Below are 25769 nucleotides of genomic sequence, written 5' to 3'. Positions count from 1 at the left end.
GTGAAGCACGGGGGTGGCAGCATCATGTTGTGTGGGTGCTTTGCTGCAGGAGGGACTGGTGCACGTCACAAAATAGATGGCATCATGAGGAAAGGAAAATTATGTGGATATATTGAAGCAACATCTCAAGACATCAGTCAGGAAGTAAAAACTTGGTCGCAAATGGGTCTTCCAAATGGACAGTGACCCCAAGCATACTTCCACAATGGCTTAAGGACAACAAAGTCAAGGTATTGGAGTGGCCATCACAAAGCCCTGACCTCAGTCCTATAGAACGTTTGTGGGCAGAACTGAAAAAGCGTGTGCAAGCAAGGAGGCCTACAAACCTGACTTAGTTACACCAGTTCTGTCAGGAGGAATTGGCCAAAATTCACCCAACTTATTGTGGGAAGCTTGTGGAAGGCTACCAGAAAAGTTTGACCCAAGTTAAACAATTTAAAGGCAATGCTACCAAATACTAATTGAGTGTATGTAAACTTCTGATGTTATAGCTTAGTTCTGAAGGTAGGTAAGGAGTCAAGCGCAGGAGAGCAGAGATGTCAATGTAGCGTTTCTTTTAATAGGCAAGTCCAAAAAAAACAGTACAGGCACAATCACCAACAAAAGAAACGCTCAAGACAATGAGAACTAACAGTTACTCATGGAAGGAGAATAAACCAATGCTCCTTACTATAATAAACACACGTGAATAAACTGAGGAAAGCCTCCACAAGCAACATGAAGATAATCCCGCACAAACCTAAGCGGGGAAACAGGGGTAAATATACACACAGGAATAAAGCAAATGAAAACCAGGTGTGCATGAACCAAAGACAAAACAAACGGAAAAAGAAAAATGGATCGGTGATGGCTAGTAGACTGGTGACGCCGACCGCCGAGCACCGCCCGAACAAGGAGAGGAACCACCTTCGATGGAAGTCGTGACATCTGAACCACTGGGAATGTGATGAAAGAAATAAAAGCTGAAATAAATCATTCTCTCTACTCTTATTCTGACATTTCACATGCTTAAAATAAAGTGGTGATCCTAACTGACCTAAAACAGGGAATTTTTACTAGGATTAAATGTCAGGAATTGTGAAAAACTGAGTTTAAATGTATTTGGCTAAGGTATATGTAAACTTCCGACTTCAACTGTAGTATGTATAAGCTTGAATTAAAAGCCTAAAGGGCTGTTGTCTATCAGTTTACTCTAATTAGGGGAGGTGTGGTAGGGTTAGGGGATAATAATAAAGGAAAATAAATATTTTTTAAATAGATATGGGGGACTGGAAATAATGCAGACAATTCAATTCATGGAAATCACAATCTACCTGTAATATTAATGCTGATCTACCCCCCACGCCCCAAAAAAGTAGAAAATTAAAAAAGGTAACAATAAATAATAAAAAAACATACCTACAAAAATGTTTCCCCCCCATAAGGTGCAGGGTAGAGTACTGGGATGTAGCCGGATAGTAATATTGACTAGGGTTCAGGGCAGGGTACTGGGCAGAGACTGGCTAATGGTGACTGTTTAACAGTCTGATGGCCTGGAGATAGAAGCTGTTTATCAGTCTCTTGGTCCTAGCTTTGATGCACCTGTACTGTCTCCTCCTTCTAGATGGTAGTGAGGTGAGCAGGCCATGGCTCGGGTGACTGAGGTACTTGATGATCTTCTTGGCCTTCCTGTGACACCGGGTGCTGTAGATGTACTGAAGGGCAGGCAATGTGCCCCCGATTATGTAGATGACCCCTCCACCCTCTGGAGAGCTCTGTAGTTGCGAACTGTGACATTTCCGTACCAGGTGGTGATACAGCCTGACAGGATGCTCTCAATGGTGCATCTGTAGAAGTGTGTGAGGGTTTTAGGGGCCAAGCTGAACTTCTTCAGCCTCCTGAGGTTGAAAAGGCACCTATTCTAGGTCGGTTGAACAAAATAACTTGAGTTCCTGTACGTTATCATAATCACACCATTAGTAGTTAATTATATACCTGCAGCTTTCTTCTTCCCGGAGACTTCTTTATTCCTGTCTTCGCGATGTACTGAGAACCCAGCTGGTTGTATGGACTGGGGGACAGCGCATCCGGAGAGAGCCATTATTCCATGAAACAGAGTATGTTACTGTCCCTGATATCTCTCTGGAAGGAGATCCTCGCCCTTTATTGTCCAGAGATGGAACATTAGCGAGTAATATATCCATCTACAATAAATGCGGCCCCAGAATATGCGGTTTCCAATTTGCACACAGTTCATTGTACTTCCTTGAGAGCCATCTGGGGTTCGGCTTGCAGGGGAATATACACGGCAGTGAAGATAAATGCGGTCAGTGAGGTACTCCAGATTGGGAGAACAAAGGACTTTAGTTCCTGTACGTTACCACAATCACACCATGAGTTGTTAGTCATGAAACAAACCCCTCTGCTTTCTTTTTTCCAGAAAGTTCTTCCTGTCTGCTCGATGGACGGAGAACCCTGCGGGCTCAATTGACGGGGACAATATATCCAGAGAAAGCCATGATTCTGTAAAACAGAGTATCCCTGATGTTTCTCTGGAAGGAGATCCTCACCCTGAGCTTGTCTACTTTATTGTCCAGGGACTGAACGTTAGTGAGCAATATACTCAGAAATGGTGGATGGTATGCGCGCCGCCTGAGTCTAACTAGGGCCCCACTTATTCTTCCTCTTCTCCAGCGTTGGCATGTTGGTGCAGCCACTGGGATGAATAGAGCTCCCTTAGGGAAGTTCAAACAAAGGATCCAGATCAGGGAAGTAGAATTTCTGGTAAGTGACTGCCATTCTAATGTCCTACAGTTATTTTTGGCTGTTGGTAATAATACTAGAAAGTTGCAAGTTGGCTAAGAGCTAGAAACAGGGTGACTGTGTCTGTCAGCGCCATCGCAAAATGTTTTGCTTGGGAAATAGAATGATGGTGCCGGACCTTTAAAGGGCCAATCAGCGGTTGAAACAATCAGGTAAAAAGCTTAGGAATGGGGCTTGAGAAATGTAACCATAATCAAACTAATAGACATGGATACAAGCACTGACCATCAATGCTATCAAAATTAGATTTTTAACCATCTTTTGAGCCGATATAGTGTTTGTTTACAATAACATTGTTTACATACAATGGAGTAAACCAAGCTTTTGGGGGAGTTATAATGGGGTACAACAGTTAAACCAAGCTCATGAGGTATTTTAAAGTTATATTCTTCATGAATCAATGGGTACCTATCATTCATTAGAAGTATTTTAAAAAAGCAATCGCAGAGATTCTATTTTTGTTTTTAGAAGTCTCAAGGAGCCTAAATGTGTTTAGTGAAATTGGCGAATTGACCAGTAGGGAGAGACAATGAGAGATCCTGTCCTGGCACAGCGACAGCGTCTTTTCTGTTCTGTTGGAGGGACTGCATGCATGGGAGGGAGTAGCAGCCTCAGTACCAGGCGGTGATCTCAGATCGGAGCACGGAGTGGATAGGGGAGGCTGCTAGGCTACATGCTGCTGCCGCTGCCACCTTTGTTGTAAGCAGGGAACGTTTGATTTCACCACTACATCCATACTGCAGCAGACATAGCCTACGGATATTTATCACGGATTGCAAGGGGAAATACATTACAACCGGCATACCCATGTACTTATACGAGGGCAGAGGACTGCTTCTCCTCACGCTCTTGGCCGCTTTGCAGGTAATGTGTCTGCGGAACGGTTTTGTTGAGTTGAACAGGACAGTTCTAGGACTAGTGCTTGTTTTCAGTGACGATGCTTCTGCTGTGATCTGTCGGGTAACGTGCCCGCTTGTCCATTATGGCTCGCCTCTCCACTATGGAAAAAGGCTACATGGGCATGTTTTGCATGGTTGCTAGATATAATGCATCCAGTATTGGGAACTTGCATATGTGACGCGTCAACAAATAATGACAATATGTAGTAGATTTATATTGCATGAAGATCAACCATGGGTTATTGTAGCCCGAAACCGCTAGGGTCTATTTGAAGGATGGGATGATTTTCCATTTAAAAAGCTACCCTTCTTCAAAATATGTTTTTGTGTTGGCTACAATGTATCAAGAGTAAATTCATTAAAATAAATCTAACCCACATAATCTATTAAACATAGTATTATCTATTAGGGTATTCCGTCCATATGGTGATCAAACAATACAATGTTTCTTCTTAAGTAATTTTTTTTTTTTACTTGCTGAGATGATGATAGCCTATACATGCATGTCTGTTGGATACATTTGTAACCTGTTCACGAGAAAACATTATATTGTTACAAAGTTAAGGTCTAATGATGCAGGCCAGCTACTTGAATAATTTCCCCGGACCGCGGGGGTTACAAAAACGTAGCATTATTTATTCCTAACGGACACGGAATGAGCCTCGAGGCAATGGCCCATTCCGTCTTGTAAATAGGCTATCAGTGCAAACAACAGCTACATACACCGGTGCACTTATCGTAACTGGAGTTTCACTAGGTTAGTGGAATCCACAAACTCTGCCAGGGACAATGCTGAGTTAATGTTTAATTTCCGACCCACGAATCGCCTTCAAGCCAGCTGCTTATTGTGCCTAGGCAGAATTTAAAGTATCAACGTAGCCTAATCCGGTTTTCTAGGCTATTTATCATATTTTATAGCTAATTCTGCATATTCTGGTTTATTCGCAATTATTTGTTTTAATTACTAATTTAGTCCTAACTTACTTATTTGAGTTATAACATTATAATTAAATAACTTTTTATTTTAATGGCCAAAATAGTAAAATGATTAAGCTCTAATATGAGAAACAGTCTAATAATATATACAGGCCTATTTATTTTTTTCCCCAAAACGAGATATCATACTTTTAGAAGGGCTAGTGTGTGAACAATGCTGTTATATGCATCGTGGTGTGCTCTGCCTGATAATGTAGTGAGAGAAAAGCAGCCCTACACCTCCCCCTCCTGCCCTAGCATATTCCAGTCAAATTCCGCTGATTAATGGCAAGTGGCACGGATACACACAATGCTTTTTTTCCCTGCTGAACTCTTCTCCTTTCACATTCTTTTCAGGTCCGGTCTTTCTAAAGAAATAGGATTAAGTGTATTTGGGAAGATGGGGTCGACTGGTGCCCACCCAATATGTATGATCGGATTTGAACATGCTTGTACACAATCAGGGAATCTATTTAAACTCAACTCTGAATAGCTTAGGCCTACTTATTATTTTTTGGCAATGTTTATTTTAAATGTTTTATAAATGTGATTTCCGTTATGTGGTATTAATACATAATGTGTTATTTTGTTATAGACTAGGCCCACTCACACTTGATGAGATAAGTGTCAAACTCTATATCTAAAACCTAATTTGTGTTCAATTGAATTTGTGTCAATGAATGTTTGTTTCTTTTTGGAAAGAAGATGGGAGATAAATAATTTGGCAGGTGATAATTTATTATTCTAACAATGGCAGAAATATAATGTATCCGAAACATCATGACTGTTTTTAAATCAGAGATAGAGCGAGGCAGGGGGAGGAGAAAAAGGAAGAGATGATGATGATGATGATCTAGTGCTATGTTGGAGTAGACACAGGCATTCACACACAGAGACGTTCACCCATACTGTTTAGTAGGAGTGTTAGGAGTTGTAGCCTAGTTTCACCGTTCCTGATTTTTAAAGCATCTTGTTAAACCAGAGCAGAGTATGATAAGGGGGCCAACCAGCATTCAACCATTGCCTGGGCTTGGGCCTGAGCCTGGGCCTCCCTCTCTCTCCTCACAGAGACAAATGGGGCCTGTTCTTACCTAGCCATGCTCCTTGGCTAATGCTTAACCCTTTTGGCCTCATTATCCTAATTGCAGTCCCCGCTATAAAAACAACAGATGCTTTGTAGAACTGTGGTGGGGGGTTAGGAACGTGACCAAGACTTTTCGGGGGGGTAGTCAGAGAAGTGCATTTTGGAGGGGGTAGGGGGGGATTGTGACTCTGACTAATTCTCTCCCCTCCCACCCGCCGGTCCTATCCCTGCAGATCGGAACTGAGGGCAGAGGCACCCTTCCTCTGTGCCGGCCGGGGTTCTCTGAAGATGTGTATGTCGCCGTGGTGCCAGAGAGTGCAGAGAAGGGACAGCCCCTTTTCAATGGTGAGCTCTGGATTGGATAGATACTTTCTATGTCCCTCTTCGCTGGCTGTTTGTAGTATGTTTGTTCACATGTGCTTCAGTGTTTCTATGTGTGCGTGTGTGCGCCTGCCCATGTCTATATATAGATAATGCTGCACTGTCGGAACTAGAAGCACAAGGCTTTCGCTACACTCGTAATAACATCTGCTAACCATGTGTATGAGACATATAAAATTTGATTTGATTTACGGTTGTTTCGCTCAACATGTATGATGGTGTGGGGGTGACAACGTATTTCAACAATTAGCGTTGCTGTTATGTTGGCCCAGAACCCCATGTTGTTTGGCTTGTAAGCCAATTAAATCTCAGTCTGGATCAATTTAGCCCTGCTTCTAGTCATTTGCTTACACAGGCCTTTTTTGAAGAACAGAGCACAATTCAACAACAAAAAATAATCTTACTGCAGTGTTGCTGAAATTCCAATGCATTAACACTGGGGCAATCTGTTCCTGTGATGTGACTCGACTTTATTTGCCTTTAAAAATAGTTTTTTAAAGGCAATTGAAAGAATTAGAAAAATGTTCAACCATTTGGAAATTAGATTACTTTATACAGTCCCCTTTATGAAAAATGCATATTTATTTATTTTAATTTTACTTTTATTTAACTAGGCAAGCCAGTTAAGAACAAATTCTTATTTACAATGACGGCCTAGGAACAGTGGGTTAACTGCCTTGTTCAGGTGCAGAACGACAGATTTCTACCTTGTCGGCTCTTGGATTCGATCTTGCAACCTCTTGGTTACTAGTCCAACGCTCTAACCACTATATACTTGCATAAGTCACAGAAAGTTTCATTCTGAATAGGAAATGAAAAATCAAACTTCTTTCTTCGTTTTGAAATGGAACCATGGTAGTTGTAATTCTAAAAGTGGAAACATCGGATGCACTTTGCAAAGCACAGTCATGTAATGGACATGTTGCTTGTGCCTCAGCACATCTTCTATGTCTTGTTTGTAAGTTTCTGTATTTTTTTTCAATTTTCTTTTACACATATGCTAACCCAAGTGGCATGCGGATCAATGGTCAAATCTTTTATATGATGTGTGCTATTTGCTGCTTTAGGCAATAATTATTATGCGAGTAAATAAGTATGTGGTCATTATTTCTGCCATGTTACCCTTAAACATAACTTTAAGAAAATGCATAAACCTTGCAAGTACATGGTAGAAACATACATTAAAGGAAATAAGTGGTCAGTGGCCATGCTGTTTAAAATCCCAACCCCACTCAATGGCTGCCATTTCCTTTTAACACAGCTTTAGTATCAGTGTTGTGTTTGTACATCAACTGTTCTGTTGGAAATCCAACATGGAATAGCATGGCTTGCTGGATCTAACCAGTCTTTTATCTGTTTCATTTGTATCTGTTTCATATAACTTTTAAAACACATAATTCAGAAAAACAAGGAAAATATATGTCATGTTTATTTTTTTCAATCATTATAATGCAATGGAAGCTGTAATTACAATATATAATTGAAAATATGACCAATGAATGTGTTATTTGCGAGGAATCAGTCCCAAAGTGAAAATGCTGCCACACAAACAAACATCACACAATGTCTATGGTGACAGCCACCAATAGCACCTCTGAACAGTGCTGAGACAGACGATAATAAAACAGGAATATACCAGCAATGTGCTATCCAAGGGCTTGGGGCCTTGAGTTCATCTGAACCAGAAAACAGCTCCAGTGGCGTTGGATTTCACAGTGTGTGCCTAGAAGTCACAGTCAGACGAGGTTGTGAGTCAGAAAGATGGAGGGGGGTGAGTAGGAATGAGAGAGAAGAGAAAGATAAAAAAAAAAGAGAGAGGGAAAAGGAGAGAGAAGGGGAAGGGAGAAAGAGACAGAGAGAGAAAGAGTAAAAGAGGGGTGGATGGAAAAGAAAGAAATAGCTTTTACACAGCCCAACCTCCAGTTTGATCCTCCAAGTGATAGTTTTGCCTCTCAGTTTGTTTTTGGATGGGCCGTGACCAGAGGTAATCAGGTTCCCATTTGTCAGCCACCCTTCATCCCTTCCCTCACCTTCTCTCCTCTCCTCTCTATTTACCCTCCCTCACCTCCTCTTCTCTCCTCTTTCTTAGCCCTCCTCCCAGCCCTCCAACCTCTATGGAGAGAGAGATTCCCTGACAGGGAGAGAGACACAGCACTTCTGTGTCATTGTAATGTGCTGGCCTGGAGCTGGGGCTGCATGGGGCTCAGTAGCTCAGTGGTGTGGGATGATGCTAATGAATGCGCCAGTCGCTAATGAAAGTCTCCTGTGGCATGTTTTGAAAGACAAAGCTTCCATGGTGTGGAGGGAGTGTTAAGCCCCCCTCATGTTTTCTAACTCCACTTTCACCATGCTGCTTGTGAATATTGTTTTTACCAGGAAGCTGGGAAACAGAGGATTTTCAAGAAGCTCCTAGCCACATGAGGTGTAGTGTGGAGCCTAATGCCATGACATCTTTCTATTTTTGTCTTTCTGTGAGAATGCCTGCCTCCTGTGCATTTCATTACGTTTCTTAATTGCAACCCTTAGGCCCTAAATAATGAATGAATGGAGACAGTGAATCTTGTAGCAGTCATTCTCCTCAACCATACCTCAGTGTTAATGCTCATTGTAATAGAAAATCCTTCCTTGTTATGTCAGAAATAATCTAGCAGCCTCATTGTAATATGCATGGACCTATCCTCATTTAGAAAAGCTATTAGGGAGCGTAGATATACTAAGCTCTCTCTAGAGCTGGGACAGTTTCTTTCCTCCCAAGTTTGGCAAGAGGATAGTTGTGAGTATGACTGTCAACCTATCAGTATACAGTATTAGGTAACAGTAATACGATCACTTTGTTCTTGCTGCAGTTGACCCCGTGGAGAGTGAAGACAGTAGGAGAAGGGGTAGGGTGTAAGACGTTTCATTCAACCTCGCTGTCTCTGAAGGTGATTCATTTGAGTAACTGATTACCAGAATACACACCCTGAGAAGATCACAGCGAACAGCAGCATTCACATGCAAATGTAATGGAATAAATGACAAAGTAAAAAGATTCTCAGCCCAAAACACATTCAGTTCTGCTTGGGTATTCTCTATAATGGTAATTCCTCCACAATACGCAGGTAATTGTTGAATTGTGAAGACGTAATGATTTGTTAGGTGATGCAGATCAGAGATTAACTATTGGTTGGCCTTAGCGAACGCTCCATCAGTTTTCAATAGAATCGTTCAGGTGTATCTGGACAACATTGGTTAGCAGAGCAGCAGAGGGGAAAGCGAGGGTGGACAATTATTTATCTGAGGTCTCCTCTCTCCTCTCTATCCGATGATGTGGAAAGCAAGGATTTGAGCTTTTTGTTTGTGAACGTAAAGCTGCGTCAGGCTTAGGAGGTTTCCCACTGTCGGCCCCAAGGGGCCTCTCATGACCTTGTCTAAAGCAGGGAACTATTTGTTTATGACTCATACTGAGTCACTCAGTGGAGAGAAAAGAACAAACATGGCCTATATATCAATTCCCCTCACTATACTCATCACTAGTCACCACCACAGCTAAGCTAACACTGTGTCACCACCAGGGAGTGTTCCTATAGAAAGGACGTTTTAACATTCGTGTCATGTTCGTTTCCTGTTCGATGGAAATTACTTATCTTTTGAAATCAGCAGGTAAAATGGCCATTATGGCTGGCGACGGTAGTATGGCCTGGGTCTTGGAGCTGCTGCATAATGGAATACTGGCTATAGAGAGCTGACATGTACACTGAGTGTATAAAACATTAGGAACACCTTCCTAATATTGCGTTGCAACCCATTTTGCCCTCAGAACAGCCTCAATTCGTTGGGGAATGTACTCTACAAGGTGTCGAAAGCGTTCCACAGGGTTGCTGGCCCATGTGAAAAACCCAGCAGCATTGCAGTTCTTGACACACTCAAACCGGTGCGTCTGGCACCTACTACCATAACCCATTCAAAGCCACTTAAATCTTTTGTCTTGCCCATTCACCCTCTGAATGGCACATATACAACACCCATGTTTCAATTGTCTTAAGGCTTCTTTGACCTGTCTCCTCCCCTTCATCTACACTGATTGAAGTGGATCAAACAGGTGACATCAATAAGGGATCATAGCTTTCACCTGGATTCAGCTGGTCAGGCTATGTCATGGAAAAAGCAGGTGTTCCTAATGTTTTGTACACTCAGTGTATTGTCCTGCTTTTCAGATGAGGAGGCTTTTTAAGCAGGAATGTAAAGTGAGTCAGTCACAGCAGCAGAGGCTTTCCTCTCCACAACTGGGTTAATGAAAAAGCCCAAAAGCCTAATTGAACTTAAAACACTCTCCTCTCTCTTGCAGCCACCCTGCCTCCCCAACCCCATCACCTATGTTACCCTATTTTCAAATTAATACATTTTTACACCCCCCCCCAAGCCATTTAGTGTCAGATGTTTTTTTCCAATTAAGTGTGCTGGGCCGATGAAAATGCTTATAGTCTACTACTTCAACTTCTGTTCAAGTGCTTTTAACGCCAGTAGGTCGATCGTGTCCACTGAGCCGTCTGTATCTGGGTTCAAACCCCAAGCCAGCCTGGGGAGACACAGTTGGCCAATTTCATGATGTGGTTTGAACAAGCAGTACCAACATTAGCTGTGTGAGGGAGAGAGAGACTCACTTTGGATCTACAACCTCAGCTCTCTTTCTTTCTGTCTAATGAAATGTCAACTGGATGGAAAGACCTCATGGGCATAAGAAATAACATCACTTTTCATGACTTTGTCTTTTAGTATAATTACCTTTCCCTGGTCTGTTTGATTAAGACAAACATCTTAAACTAACAAAGAACCAGTCCCTTTTGACAGAAAGAAAACATTCAGAAAAATAAATGATACAACTTCTTTTGTGGCTTTTGGCGTTTTTTTAAGGGTGGCGAGTGCGTTTGCGTGGTGTTGTTTTGTTTTTCTGGTTCTCTGCACTCTTTCAAGGTTCCTGATGGCCCCTGGTATAGGGTACATTTGGGGCAGCTCTCAGAAGTGTTTGAGAGACCGTGTGTTTGGTCAGACGTGACCCTGGTCGATCCCGTCCTGTAAATTGGGGCCGGTGCTCAGCAACCGACTCAACCTCTTACGGCTCCAGGAGGGAGGGGGGGTGGGGGGGCATGGTATTCTAGCGATCTCACACTGAAAGGAGAGCAGTGAATGGAGGTCATGACCCTCACAGTGGCGGCCCCATGTACACGACACCTCTCAGTGCATGTTGTCCTGACCTGTCTAAATGAACATCTATCACCGGGAAAAGGAGAGGCGGGGAGGCGGAGTGTTCAGACGGAGCACCATTCGGTTGGGTGGATCTCTACGGATGTTTCCACCGTACATGATAAATGGTAATGAATTAGCGTGACATTTGCAGCCTAATCAAAGGCATCTGTATTAGTTATGAGGGGCTGCTGCGGAAACACTGACGGAACATGATTCTCTTATGAAACATTAGAACAAAGATACACATTCCTTTTGTGAATAATGTGTATCTGAGGGTTAGCCGGAGTCAGTGTCATCGCACAGCACATCATGGCCGTAGATAAGAGAATGTGTGTAATAGCGTAGTGCAATGAAACCTCCCCCTGGCCACCTTGCTGCAGTTGAGGTGGTGTAGTAGACCACTGTCTGAAGCACTGATGTCTGTGACAATCCTGAATTATTCAATAGTCATACAAGGCTTCTTTAATATTCTAATCCCCTGGTGAGATGAGATCCATAACTACAGCAGAGCCATCATCCTTCCATTCATCAGTCAGATGAGAAGAGGAGAGAAAGAGGGAATCAGCAGGAGGCATCCAACAGCTCAGCGCTTATTTTATTTTTTTCATTACGATGATCACTGAGTGTTACACAAGTTCCTCTTAACTCTTGTTTTTTATAGTAGGACATCAAGTGCAACCCCACGACCGCACCTCTCTCCCCATCTCATTTGATGGGGGTTCTAAATCCCTCGCTTCCCTTGTTTTAAGTCGAAGCAGCACTTGTTCCTTCTTTCAGGGTGATCCTGTTTGCAGCACCAGTCCGTTGCTCTCTTTCTCATTCCCCCTCTTTCTCTTTTTTCCCCACCAAGCGGATCAATAGATCCAGGGTCTTTGTTTGGCATGATCAATATGTTGTAATGAAGGCTGTGCTCCAATTCCCAGCTAAAGCATTGCTGCCAGCCTACCTGCTGGGTTTTGGAGGAATCTGCTTTTTTCTTTATTGTTATGAGACCCCATACATTTTCATTGTCTGCCTGTCGGTGTTGGTTTTTCCCTGTGCCACGCCACCATGGCCTAGATAACTGCCACCTATCATGTCGGCTGATTGGATCTCAGTGGTATATGGCTTCAATACCCCTGACCTCTGATGCAATTTTGCCTACGATATAACATGGAAGTTGTGTTAGTGTTGTGTTAGTCCAGCAGTGAGAGTTGGGGGCTGAGGACACTATATACTGATCCTTTCGCGTGATCCCGGGTCCATGGCGCTCCAAAGGCCGTATCACAACCATGAAACGGTAATGTTGTTAATGTATTAAAGCAAGTGCACCCATCTGCGGCTAATTTGCTCAGAGGTGGGGGAGGCTGGCGGTGCCATTTAGGGCTATGATGCTTGGTGGTATGACTGGAGAGGGCATCTTTTATTTATGGCTGACCTTTTTTCTCTCCCAGTGCCTCCTTATCGAACAGGTAGTCTGCTCAGCATCTCCGCACGTTTTGGGAGCAGACAGGGACTTGTGAAAAGCCTGAATGCAGATAAAGGGATTTTTGTGTGGAGAGTGGTTGGTGGAGGGTTGACATTGGGGTTAACTCTTTAGTCTGGCTCACGTCTCAGCGCTCCTGCTCATATCGCTCATATCAGCGGCTAGCCCTCTGTTAGAGTGTGTAACACTCTGCCTCTTGTTAGAGTGTGTAACACTGACATAGGGCAGCAGTTAAGGTGTCTCTCCATTGCGTCTGTGTGTGCATATGTGTGTGTCACAGTGTGTGTGTGTGTGTGTGTGTGTGTGTGTGTGTGTGTGTGTGTGTGTGTGTGTGTGTGTGTGTGTGTGTGTGGGTGTTTGTCCTTAGCATATAATTAGCCTGTTCAACCCAGAAGGCCCTGAGAGCCGGTGGGGCTCCTCAGCCTCTCCACCAGTCAGAGGAGATTTCCGGAAACCACAGCTGTTGCTAAGGGCCTTGACTTGTCGGCAGTCACATGACCCACCTATCATTCAAATATCTCAAATAATAATTGTGTTGACTGGGTTTCCATGGGGATTGGATATGGAAACAAAGGTTTCAAACAATTGGTGCACGAGTCCGTCCTCAGTCATATGAAGGTTATGTGCTTTTATTGGTTATTTGCTTCTGAATCACACCAGGGGCCCTCCAGCCTTGAACCACTCTGGCTTGGGTTTCTGAAATTGATGTGTGTTCTTCAATCTAAAAGACTGTCAGAAGGCGAAGATGAATTTATTTTTCTAAAACAATCATTTCCTGTAAGCACTCTGTCATGAGGTGAGGTGAGACTGGGAATGGTTATTTTCTGAATCTGGACAACCACTAATTCGGATGTGTGAGTTTTATTTGACATGAAAGACATCTGGAAAGTGCAGAACATGACCATTCCATGTAATGAGGTTGGGTATAATTAGCTGTATTGACCTCGCTTTCCACATAATATGCTTCCTTATATGTAGGCTAGTGTTATTTTTAACTAGTAAAACTCCAGACCCCGGCTTGCGCTTGGGTCTGGAGTGAACTGTTTATTTTACTAAAGGACCGACCGGCTTGTGGTTTTCACCAGTTTTTTTTTCTTTCTTCAGGAGGCAGGCCTCTTTAGTTTGGGCAGCAGCACAGCGAATAACTCCATATCTCTCCTGCTAGATTCTAGCTTCACAAAGAGAGCCCTGTTCACAGTGTTGGCCCAGCAGTCGATTGAGCAGTATTCAAAGAAACCTTTTTATTGTACCCTCCTCCCATTCGTTCATTCCCTCTCTCGGTGTTGTGTGCTTGTTTCTCTCATTATGCGGCTAAATAGCTGAGTGGGTGGAGGCTAGCCCTCACGTTTTCCACCACATCCCACCATTCAGGCATCACTTAAGCATAAAGGAGGAAAATAACAAATATCCCTCGTACCACAGGAGCAAACTGCTTTTTTTTTTCAGTTATCTTTTGTTTGCTTTAGATACATGTAAATCCTTAACTACTTTTTTGTTGGCACTGGGGTGTGGCCTTGACAGCACAAGTATCAGAACCTCTGACACTATATCAAATAAAATGTATTTGTCACATGCTTTGTTAGCAACAGGTGTAGACTGACAGTGAAATGCTTACAATCACTTATCTGCGAACAAGAAGCGTCCGTAGGCAATAAAAATGGCAATGAGAAGTGCCCAGAACCATCTCGTCTTTAGGGTCATAGAGTTAAATTAATACTTGAATTAATATATTTATGAGACAACTTGACTGAACTGAGAGCATGCAGTTCTTCTTCTATTGAAACAGAGTGTGTATTTAAAGCATTTTTCTTTTTTTCTTGTCAAATGTTAAGCTCAGGGTTTTAAGCCCCATGCTGAGCTAGAGAGGCAACAGGAATTGACACACCATTATTTCACTGACAACAAAAGGGGAAATTTGAGGCAGGGAGACATAAATTGCCTCAGATACTATAACCATGTTCCACAAAGGCCAATATCCTGCCTGGGATGAGACCGAGACGGCAGGCAGCCTCCCTCGCTCCTCTCTCCCTCCCCCACCGCCTGTCCCAGGCCTCACCAACTATTGTGTTCCAGACAGGGCTTCTATTTCAACGTACCAGCGCTTCTTTGGACGTTACTCTTTGATAATTTGCCAGGTCCTGTCCTGTGACATCGCTCTCTGACGCATTCTCTTCTCTTCTCCCACTCATCCCTTTCCCCTCCACCTATCCATCCCTCCTTCTACTACTCTAACACTCCCTCCCCATCCCCCTATTCTTCACGTAAGCACTAAGCAGCAGTGTGATGGATGAGCCCCCATATCCTCCATAGGGTGATTGATGTGCTTTAATTGAGTAATGCATTGATCCTACTGAAGCGTTCTGTTTAGCATTATACTGCGTCAAAACCAACCCCAGGTTTTATTCCTTATGGCGACCTTGACAACCTCATGGGTGTTAGTCTTTAGCTGGGCACATAAAGCACTGTTAAAGTTGTGCTGGTAATGTTTTTTGACGAATGCCCTGGCCCGGTGTTGTTTTGTGGAGGTTGGTGTTTTTTATATTTCCCAGAGGTCTCTCTGTTTCAGCTGAAGAGGCCTCTGTGTCTGTCTGAAGTGTGCTGGAGGGAGGGAGAGAGAGAGAGGGAAGGAGAGAGAGAGAAGCAGAGGATGAGGCAGGAAATGAGTTACGATATCCACTACTCACTTATCATATCAAGCCAGGTCACCTCCGAAGGGACGGGTATTGATATGTGGTAACGAATTACGTTGATTTATATCAGTTTAATCTTGGGCATCTGGTGATTGGAAACACTGAGGCGACAGTTCCTCTTCGCTTCCCTTCGTCTGCTGTCTCCCACCAAAACTGTTTACCTCATCAGATGAGCGGATGTGTCTGTCTGTATTACTGTCCCACTCAAAGTGATATACCGTTACCGGGCCGCATTGACGCCGCCCGCCGTCGAGCTGCGGAAGTTATGAATGACCTGCGGCAAATTCTAGTTACCATCTGAGGCGGGCGTATACGGGCTGCTGCATCACAGCGATACACTAATCAGTCAATCAATCAATCAATGAAATGTATTTATAATACCCTTCTTACATCAGCTGATGTCACAAAGTGCTATACAGAAACTCAGCCTAAAACCCCAAACAGCAAGCAATGCAGATGTATTTGTATTTATTAAGGGGTCCAGCAAAATTAAGGCAGTTTATACAATTTAAAAAACATACAATATTTTCACAACACACTGTGTGCCCTCAGGCCCCTACTCCACCACTACCACCTATCTACAGTACTAAATCCATGTGTGTGTGCGTGTGTGTGTGTGTGTGTGTGTGTGTGTGTGTGTGTGTGTGTGTGTGTGTGTGTGTGTGTGTGTGTGTGTGTGTGTGTGTGTGTGTGTGTGTGTGTGTGTGTGTGCCAATGTTTGTGTTGCTTCACAGTCGCTGTTCCATAAGGTGTTTTTTTAATCTGTTTTTTAAATCAAATTTTATTTCTTGCGTCAGTTACTTGATGTGGAATAGAGTTCGATGTAGTCATGGCTCTATGTAGTACTGTGTGCCTCCCATAGTCTGTTCTGGACTTGGGGACTGTGAAGAGACGTCTTGTGGCATGTCTTGTGGGGTATGGGGGTCCGAGCTGTGTGCCAGTAGTTTAGACAGACAGCTCGGTGCATTCAACATGTCAATACCTCTCATAAATAAAAGTAGTGATGAAGTCAATCTCTCCTCCACTTTCAGCCAGGATGTAGAAGCACGGTGGCTAGGAAAAACTCCCTAGAAAGGCAGGAACCTAGGAAGAAACCTAGAGAGGAACACGCCCCTCTCCCCTCCCCCGTTAGCCTGTGTTATTTCACCCTGTGTCGATATTTACTGAGGCTTTAAAAAGCGTGCAGTGTGCCGCCACATTATTTGCTGTAATACTGTGGGCTCAGCAAGATATGGGCTGGAAGGGGGTGGATGTACACTACTGGGAGCTCATAGGCCTGGGATGGTTGCTCCATGCACCATGTAGCCTGTATACTGTGTGTTGGGCCTGGTCTGCAGTACAGTGTATGATTTGAGCCCTGTACATTAAATGACCCATTGAGTTGTCATTGAGAAAGGCTCAATAGACTTGATTCTCTTTTACTATGCACACAAAGCTTGAGCAGTTTTTGTGGTGACCACTCAACCAGCCAACTTAGCAATGACAACAAGGAAATGTGGTGTGTTTGTTTCTTGCAAACTGATCAGTCAAAATGAATCAACATGTTATTTCAACGAACACATGTATTATTTGTTATTCAAGCTATAAGTAGGTCTATCAAGTTAGATATTCCTAGTAAATGTATTTTACAGGGCACCAGACATTGTCTGTGTTAACTCACTTACTAACTTACTAGCATTACATTCCAGGTGAATTGATTTCCGGTAAACATTCCACCTCCCACCTCCCACTGTACCCCACTAGAAAGCAACACACTCAATCTTCTATAGAACCTGTGTCACTCCTTCACTCTCCCCGCTAAGTGTTCTAAGCACTGTGACCTTTTGCCAAAGATAAGCTTCCGTCGGCTGACTTTAAGAGTTTGAAATAATAGCATCAGCCATGAATCTATGACATTGTTAACCATATGAGAGCTTTGAGCCAAGGTTATTGACCTTTCATGCCTGTCACTAGTGATAGAGGGACTTGGGCCTGGGAGGTGAATAAATTGGCCTTATTAAGGACCAGGGATTGGAATCAAAGACCTAGGGGGCAACTTTATCCTCCAATTTTCCCTCTCAGTGGACATTTAAAAGTCTTTGTTGTACACTATTTGACCAATTCCCTTCTGCTAGAATAGAAAGTGATGTTTAGGCCTAGTGTGAAAGTCACACAGAATCATATGGGGCGGCAGCGTAGCCTAGTGGTTAGAGCATTGGACTAGTAACTAAAAGGTTGCAAGATTGAATCCCTGAGCTGAAAATGTACAAATCTGTTGTTCTGAACAAGGCAGTTAACCCACTGTTCCTAGGCTGTCATTGAAAATAAGAATTTGTTCTTAACTGACTTCCCTAATTAAATAAAGGTTAAAACATAAACATTTTAAAATAATGCCTCGACTCAATCATAATGCATAGTGCAAGACGAGGGTTAAATGCAGGGGCTGATTGTAGGATTAACACTTGCGGTCCTGACTTACTTACCGGATCTTAATCTTGAACAGAGGTCATTATTACGGTATGTGATGAAGGATTTGCTGGGGGATTTGAAAAGCTGGTGTTTCAAGGATTTTATGCATAAGGGATTTAATGCTAGAGTTGCTGCAATGTTTTATTTTCAATCGCAATCTTTTCTCTTTCTCCCTGCTGGGTCTTTGTACTGTGTGTGATTGATTTGTTATGTTTATAGCTGGAAAACAATACAACTGAGTGGAGGGCAAGAGAGGCAGAGTTTAATGGACTATGTAAAGAATGTCGGTTGGAAGGACGGGGGGGTCAGGGAGATGTCGGCGAGAGAGACGTGGGTTGAGGAGACTGACCACGTGTTATTAAGTATGAATGTCTTAGTGGGAGGTGAGGGAGGCATGCAGTACTGTTATTGGGTTCTTATTCCATTCTCTTCTCAATGATTCTTTATTTAATTTTTTCCCAGCTGTCTGTATCGAACCACTTCTGTGTTTGTAGTCACACGCCACCCATCTCTCATTGGGTTCAACTAAACTTTGGAATCATTTCAATGTCTAGTTTTGATTTATATTTGGTTGAGCTGTCAACTAACATGAATTCAATGTGAAATCAACCCCAAAAATGTCCCCATGTGATTGGATTTCCCTTACGTTGATGACTTTTTGCAAATCCAATCAGTTTTCCACGTTGATTCAACATCATCACATTGAATTATTTTGTTGAAATGACGATTCAACCCGTTTTTGCTGAGTGGGTTATCTGTGAGGACCCACCAAGCTTTGTTTAGTGAATCCTGGATGTACATTATTACATATATATATTAACACAGGACCGCTATCTCTCCCCATTAGAAATAAAATAAAATAAATAGATGGAAAAAATAAAATAAAATGGGTGTAGCCAGCACCGTGTCTGTGTGTTTGTTATTCTAAAGTGTCCCTAGTGGGGTCCATCTGAAAGCACAATTTTAATAACGCTGGAAAAGCTTATCTCTGGCTGTTAGTCTTTTGTTTAGTGATTCATAAATGTACAAATTAACCCAGGACCCTAGCTCTAGTCTGGTGTCATTCATTTGGATTAGCCTGTTGAATTCGTCAAGTTTCTAGAAAGATAGCCAAAGTATGTGGTAGAAGGATGGATGCATGAGGATGGTTTCAGTGTTTGTTTGTGTGTGTGCTCACTTCTACACGTGTTTGTAGAGTAGATTAGTTTCATACGTGGTATTTACAGACGAAACATAGCCAATCTAGAGAAAATGTTAGTTTTCAGTGGGGGTATGCAGGGGGGCTCAGTTTATTTTGGGCATTCAGGGCCTCTATATCATGCAGTCCTCTCCTGGCAGGAGGTGTGGGGAAGTGGGTGCCAGTTGATGGGATAAGATAAACAAAGATAAAGTCCCCGCTCCTGGCTCTTCAAGTTCATGTATGTTGTGGATGCGGTGCCAGGAGCATAAACCAAAGGACTGATATGATTCATTTAATTGTTTGTTTTTAGAGCCGGAATGAGGAATAGTTAGGGGAAAGGGTGCACCTCTGTGTAGTCCCCAATAAAGTGGACCTTGTTGGATGAGCAGAAAAAACAAGACAACTGTTGATTGGGAGGCCATTTGAATGTGAAGGGCTTGTTTTCGCTCTACTGCGTCCCACAGAGAATGCGTTGTCTAGGAGTGCTAAGGTCACAGTGACACAAATAAGGCCATTGTGTTGGGTGAATCAGCAGTGCATTTACCAGCGCTATTCTATTCTGCTGTTGATCTCCCCCAACCACTAATGGCCATTGTTAGGGCTCTTTTATATGGTCGCTAAATGATTCTTTTGTGAATAGAGATTTGATTAATATGTCGTTGGCATTGACAACTGTTGTGTATGAGACACCATATTAGGGAGTTACTGGATAAGCGATTTGCCTTACGTGTGTTGAATAGTACCGATATTGACGTTTATTACTTTTTTATATTCATGCACTTACTAAAAGTATGTAGAGTAGAGTTGGGATTTTAAACTGTGGATTGATTGTGTGGTTTCAAATGAAGGGTGAAGACACCAAACAGCAGAATGTGTTTGATATATTATAAAACAATGTACCATGGATTTGAATGCATACAGGCACGCGAGCAGGCACTTTGTCATGCCTGCAGCTGTGTGTGCACACTACCTATGATTCATGAACTTGAATCATACCGACCAATGACAGCAGCAGCACAGGCTGGTACTAAAGTAGCGCTGCCTGGGAGAATAACCTGTGTGGCGTGATAACTCTACAAGAACACCTCACCACCGTGACCAGCCATGCTATCCACAAGCCCACCTGCCACACCACAGGTATCACCATAACGTCACAGCCAAACAATGTTGCCTTCTGCTTTCATAGCCAAGACAACAATAAGAGTCTGTCGTTATTCTGTTGCGGCGGCAGCTCCCCCCTCTTCCTCACACCAGCTCCATCAGCGGTCCCTTCAGAGCCGGGCTAGTACAGCCGTTAAGGCTGCGTGGTGTGTGGAGTATTAGGTGCTGCCTGGCTGCTGTTGACAGCTGGAACAGAATTCCATGCCACTTGGACACAGCTGAGGCAGTGTCTAGCCTCTCCTCTCCTCGCCCAATCCCCTCCAGTCAGGGCCCTGTGATTATCCCTGGCGTTTATTTATTATTCTGCCCATCGCCGGCACAGCGCAGGACGCCTAGAAAATGTGATTGCACCACAATCGATTTGTGCCTGTTTGAAATGAGGTGGGCCAGACAGAAATACACACACTTATTTGGGAGTAAGTCCTCCCCCTTTCTCTCTCTCTCTCTCTCTCTCTCTGTCTGTCTGTCTCTCTCTCTCTCTCTCTCTCTCTCTGTCTCTCTCTCTCTCTCTCTCTCTCTCTCTCTCTCTCTTTCACCTCTGTGATTGTGACTACTTCCTGAGCCTGCTGTGCTGTGTGAGTGGCTGTGGCTCCTTAGTCTCTTGTTGTGCCTTGTCCGCCTGACTACTGAGGCGTCTGAGCATGTGTGTCTGTTTGGGCAGCTGTGCCCCACTGGTAAGCGCCGTAATGTTGGGGATAAGTGGGGATAGGCATGCGCTCTGCTCTACCCGTCAGAGTTTTTCATCTGCTTGCAAAATGCGACAGCTGGACTGAGCTTTCGACAGCGCCAATGTCTCTTCTACTGCACTCCTCTACTGACTCTTTCTGATCAGAGATGGCCATCGAGAGAGAGACATCCACAGTCTTTTGGCTTTCCACAGTCTCTTTGCTTTCATCTTGTTCTGGTTGTAAGCAAACTCTACAAAGTGAGAGCATGTGTTAAGAATTAGCACCGACAAAACTGTTTTAAGAGCGGCTTAACAATTTAAAGATGTGCTGTGGCCGGCTCCTTTGGTCTCCTCCTACATTCTTGTGGTGAAAACACTGAGCGGTAATACGAGGAAGGGTTTTATGTGTGGAGGAGAAGAGAAGGCCAAGATGAGCCCTCCCCTTGGGGATTAATGGAACTTTTTGTCGCTGTTCATAGGAAATATGAAAGGCTCTTTGTTAGTGGAGTGGACTCGACGGTCGCTGCAAGAAAATAACCACCCTTGTCATATCCCAAATCCCCCACAACCTCTAAATTCATTGCCTTGACTGTCTCTCATCCTTCAACCTGATTCCCCCCCCCCCACACACACTTTAAGCCTATGTGTTTTCTGTCAAAGTCGCTCATTTATGATTCTGCTGCAGTGCACTGTGTGTGCTGGGGTAGTTTGGAGCGGCTTCGGAGACACTAAGGCTCACACTGTTAGTATTCACTGTCACTTCTATGGTTAAGGCCGTTGTCGAAGCGGAGACAGCGAGGGTGAAATAGTGGCACGCAGACCCTGATTCATGGCCTTGCCTGTGATTCCATGTTTATTATTATCTGTCTGCTCTGATCTATTTTTCTGCAGCTCAACAACTTGTGGGCCTACCTCACAGTTAAGAAGTAAGTGAATGGCTAGTTTTTTGCCCCTGCCAGACAGTAAATAATGGTTTCTTCCCGACTGGTTGGACAGTGTTGTACAGATGTAGGATCTTAATTTGAGACAGTTTGCTAAAGCAGGAAAATAATCCTGCTGCAACAGGAAATGTGAATAATGTGGATAATAATGAATTAACATTTTTGTAGGGGTTGGTATTAATACATTTTTCTCCAAGAAAAATCAAGTCTGAAATTTCCAAGTGGAAATTACAAACTTCGTAAGTATTTTTAAACCTCAAATACACTACACATTTTAAATGCCCTGCATTGCAGTAAAGTTCTCCTGCAACAGGTCCTACATCTGTAATGTTTTGTTTTTTGGAGAGGCTAGACGTTAAGAGATGTTAAACATACCTTCCTTGGCAAGGCCAGATAAACGATGGCCTATCTATCAGTATGGGTAGAAATGAGCATTTGGCACTTCACTGGTGTGTCTTTCATCTAGTCACACCTTGTCACATGTCACACCTGTGGTCCAGTCAGGAAGAGAAGGTGAAAGGTTGACCTGCGGTGTCAATCGAGGTGTTAGTCTGTTTGAACGACTCAGCCTAAACCAACAGTAGGATTCATACATTTTTTTTTTTTATAACTCCCTCTATCTTTCCTTTGCAACTGCAAGCACCCATGGTCGTCGTGAGCATAATTGTTTTACAGTGTCTGCAAGGCTGAATATATTTCCCCGTTTTTTTTTTTGTGGTACTTTAAGCGGAGGATTAAAATGTGTCAGATGCTATTGTTTTGTTCTTCCCTGCCTGCATTGCATAGGAATCTTGGTCTGCGCTCAGTCTGTTAAGCACTTCAATACAGTACACAGATTAACGTGTCTATACAAAATCCTCTTTTCAGTTGCTCTGAGTTTACCAGGACTACTCCAAAAGAGTTTCATTCTATCTCTACGTGTCTAGCTTTTCTTTGAGACATGGAGGCTATAGGCCTTTTAGCATCCTCAACCACAGTTTATTTGGTTTGGAGGAGAGAAAGAAGGAAATGACAGCTTTCTAGGACATAAACATGTCACCTCTGACATATGGAAAAGCCGTATGTGTGAAACCACATTCACATGTTACATATGTGATGCACGCAATATCTTTACTGGTGCAAAGCAATGTACTTTAGACCTTTATGTGGCAAAGAGCCATGTCTTCTGTATCTTGAATAACCTTTGCTATACTGATTTGCAAAGCAATCCTGAAAAGCTTAGGCTGTCCACAGAACATATCACATATTTGACTAAATGTAGTTTATAAGATACAGATTTTAGGTTTCTCTTTTGAAGCAGGTTGTTGCTCACCCTCTCCCTCTGTCTGTCTAGCCTAGAGGAGTAGAACTAGTGACTCAGTGGAGGGAGACGATCTATTGGCTCCATGTTGACTTCCCCAGGCCGTCTCCAATGGATTTGACACAGGTAACACTGTGTTTGTAATGAAATGGGGAGGGGAGCTAATAAAGGAGGTGAACCCCACCTGGAGAAAAGAACACATCAAAGGAAAAGAAGAGACAAACTCAGACGAAGAGGGACTCAAAATGTGCAAAAGCTTTGGGTTGGGATTGCTTTCTGTCACCTGTTTTACTCTCCTATTTCCTCCCCCCATCCCCACCTAGTAGAGTTATAGACTGCAGGGGGAGTTCCTGGCAGAATATGAACCAGGCTTTGAAAGGCTGAAGCAAAATACACAAGGCGTACATGCATTCCATGCCATGCTAACTTCATAAATGTTTTTGAATTCAGTTGGCTCTGGCTCTGGCTCTGTCTGTCTGATGCATGGAATAAGGTCTTTGCTCCTATAATGAGGTTTCACAGTTTTTTCCCCGACTAATTTTTTGTTGTTGCTAGTTTAATTGTAATAGTGAGGAAGCATTCATTTGTTTAATTCACTGGACTGGGAGTTGATGTCTGGCATGGCATGGTAGGAGGGAGGCCAGTTTAATGGCCATCCTCTGGAAAGGATAAGCCTGATTAGGTCTGATGTGCCTCCTGTCTCCTATAACCTAATGTGGGAGTGATCGACGGAGCAGAGGATTCTGGGACGGGAGGCAGTGGATACAGTGGAACTATAAATCGGGACCATGTTCCTGTTCCCTGGCCCTTGAGTTTGTAATTGGCCATTAGGCCTGGTATATATACGGTGGAGGAGGCTGGAGATGGAGGGGCCAGATGTCGTTGGTCGTCGATGTGGCTGGGTTCAACAGTGGGCCGTTAGTGAGGGGGGAGGCTGTGGCAGTAGAGAGGGGGACGTGGGCTGGACACTGCCCCTCATTAAGGGGGGGCTGGACTGGTGGGCCCCATAAAGACCCTTTTAATGATCTGACCAGGAGGAGCTCCAACAGTTTGCCCACAGTCGTAAAAACGGGCCGATATCCCCAAGATACTCCGCTGTGATTTGGTCATAGCTCTCGGCACCAGCTGTCCTAGCCTGTTTAAATCTAACATGTGGGCGCCGGCCCCCTCCAGTTACGGTGTATGCCATATGTACAGCAACATTGATCTGAAACTGAACTGGACAGCTCCCACTGGTCTGCTTCAAACTGTTTCTCCACGTCTCCCCCTGGATGATTGAATGGAACATATGCAAGGACAAACATTAAGGATTCCAGTATTTGGTGTAATATCATATGGCCCTGTTGGTCATATCATCGTGATTGATTTATGGCGCCATTTGGGTTTCTCACATTACCACTTTGTATGCTTTGCCCTCATTCATTCATTCCCCATTCAATGAAACCAAATATGGCCTTGCTTTTTATATTCAACTAACCTAGTCCAAGAAAATATTTCCTTTTTAAAAATAGAGATTGGATTTACACTTGATGGCCTGAAGGGGTTGAGGTGTCACAGAGCCAAGGCGTGGCAGCAGCCACAAGCACCCCTCACTCTATCTCTTGTTTATCTAGTCCTTAACTCCACACACAGCTGTTGTGCTGGGCTGTGGGCTGGGGGTCTGTGGAATGGTGATGAGCTCCTAATGTGGATTCCAGTGAGGCAGAAAGGCAAATGTTAGTTGTCCAGGATCCTCCTGGTATCCCTGCATCGCTGCAGCTGCCATTTCCTGCCCCCCCCCCCACACACATGCACATCCACATCCACATACTGTACACACACACACACCCCGCCTTGGCGCCCACCCAGAATGCAACACAATATCCGCCAGCATCCCAGCTGCAGACACTTTAAGATATCCTCTGTTGCTAATATTCCATTCTGTTCAGCGACAGAAGCCTGCATACTTAATCATTAGGGCTTCCAGCACAATGGTCCTCTTCTTTGAGACCAAAGTCCCCAACTGGAAAAAATAACAACTGATTTGAAGATTTCGAGAACAAATCTGATTTAATGCTTGGTTTAATGTTGTATTGTCCTCCTACTGGTGTTAAGTGAACTTTGCATAAACCGAGCATCCAGATACATTTCTAATTAAAATGGTGTTTGGATAAGGTGTCCTCTCCACTCTGTTGCCTTTGGTTACGACACGCATGCACGCACACACGCACGCACACATACACAAAAATCTCCCCTTGCTCTCTCTCTCTCTTTAAACACCATTGTTTCCAGTACTTTAGTAGAATGTTATGGCTCTTCTTTGGCTGTGGCTGTTTTAGAGGGTCTGTTTTGGAGGGTTTTTGGCTCTTTGCGGTGGAACTGCTCCTTGGCCAGGCAGTATAGATCACAATGGAGGGCTCTGTATCTGACAGATGAGTCACTTTTAAAGAGACATCTGAATACAGACCCATGGTTTTCCCATTGCATTGCACCGGGATGTTACTTTACAGGAAGGCTATGAACAGTGCAAAGCTTTTGCTCTTTTTACCCCCTTCTTCCTCTCTTTTGTTT

At 43.6% G+C, this 25769-nt stretch overlaps 1 protein-coding gene across 1 annotated transcript in view; it reads left to right on the top strand.

The window, feature by feature from the left end:
- Positions 1–3380: 3380 nt before the first annotated feature.
- The window catches only part of LOC106599706 (cadherin-2), an 83638-nt gene continuing 61249 nt past the window's right edge, over positions 3381–25769 (top strand). The window contains exons 1-2 of the mRNA XM_014191007.2: positions 3381–3666; positions 5994–6105. Of these exons, the coding sequence (XP_014046482.2) occupies positions 3610–3666; positions 5994–6105 (169 nt within the window). The 5' untranslated portion in view covers positions 3381–3609. The remainder of the gene's footprint in view (positions 3667–5993; positions 6106–25769) is intronic.

The sequence above is a fragment of the Salmo salar genome, chromosome ssa03, assembly GCF_905237065.1.
Source record: "Salmo salar chromosome ssa03, Ssal_v3.1, whole genome shotgun sequence".
Classification (NCBI taxonomy): domain Eukaryota; kingdom Metazoa; phylum Chordata; class Actinopteri; order Salmoniformes; family Salmonidae; genus Salmo; species Salmo salar.
The sequence above is the reverse complement of the archived record's forward strand: the minus strand, read 5'-3'. Positions and strand labels throughout refer to the sequence as shown.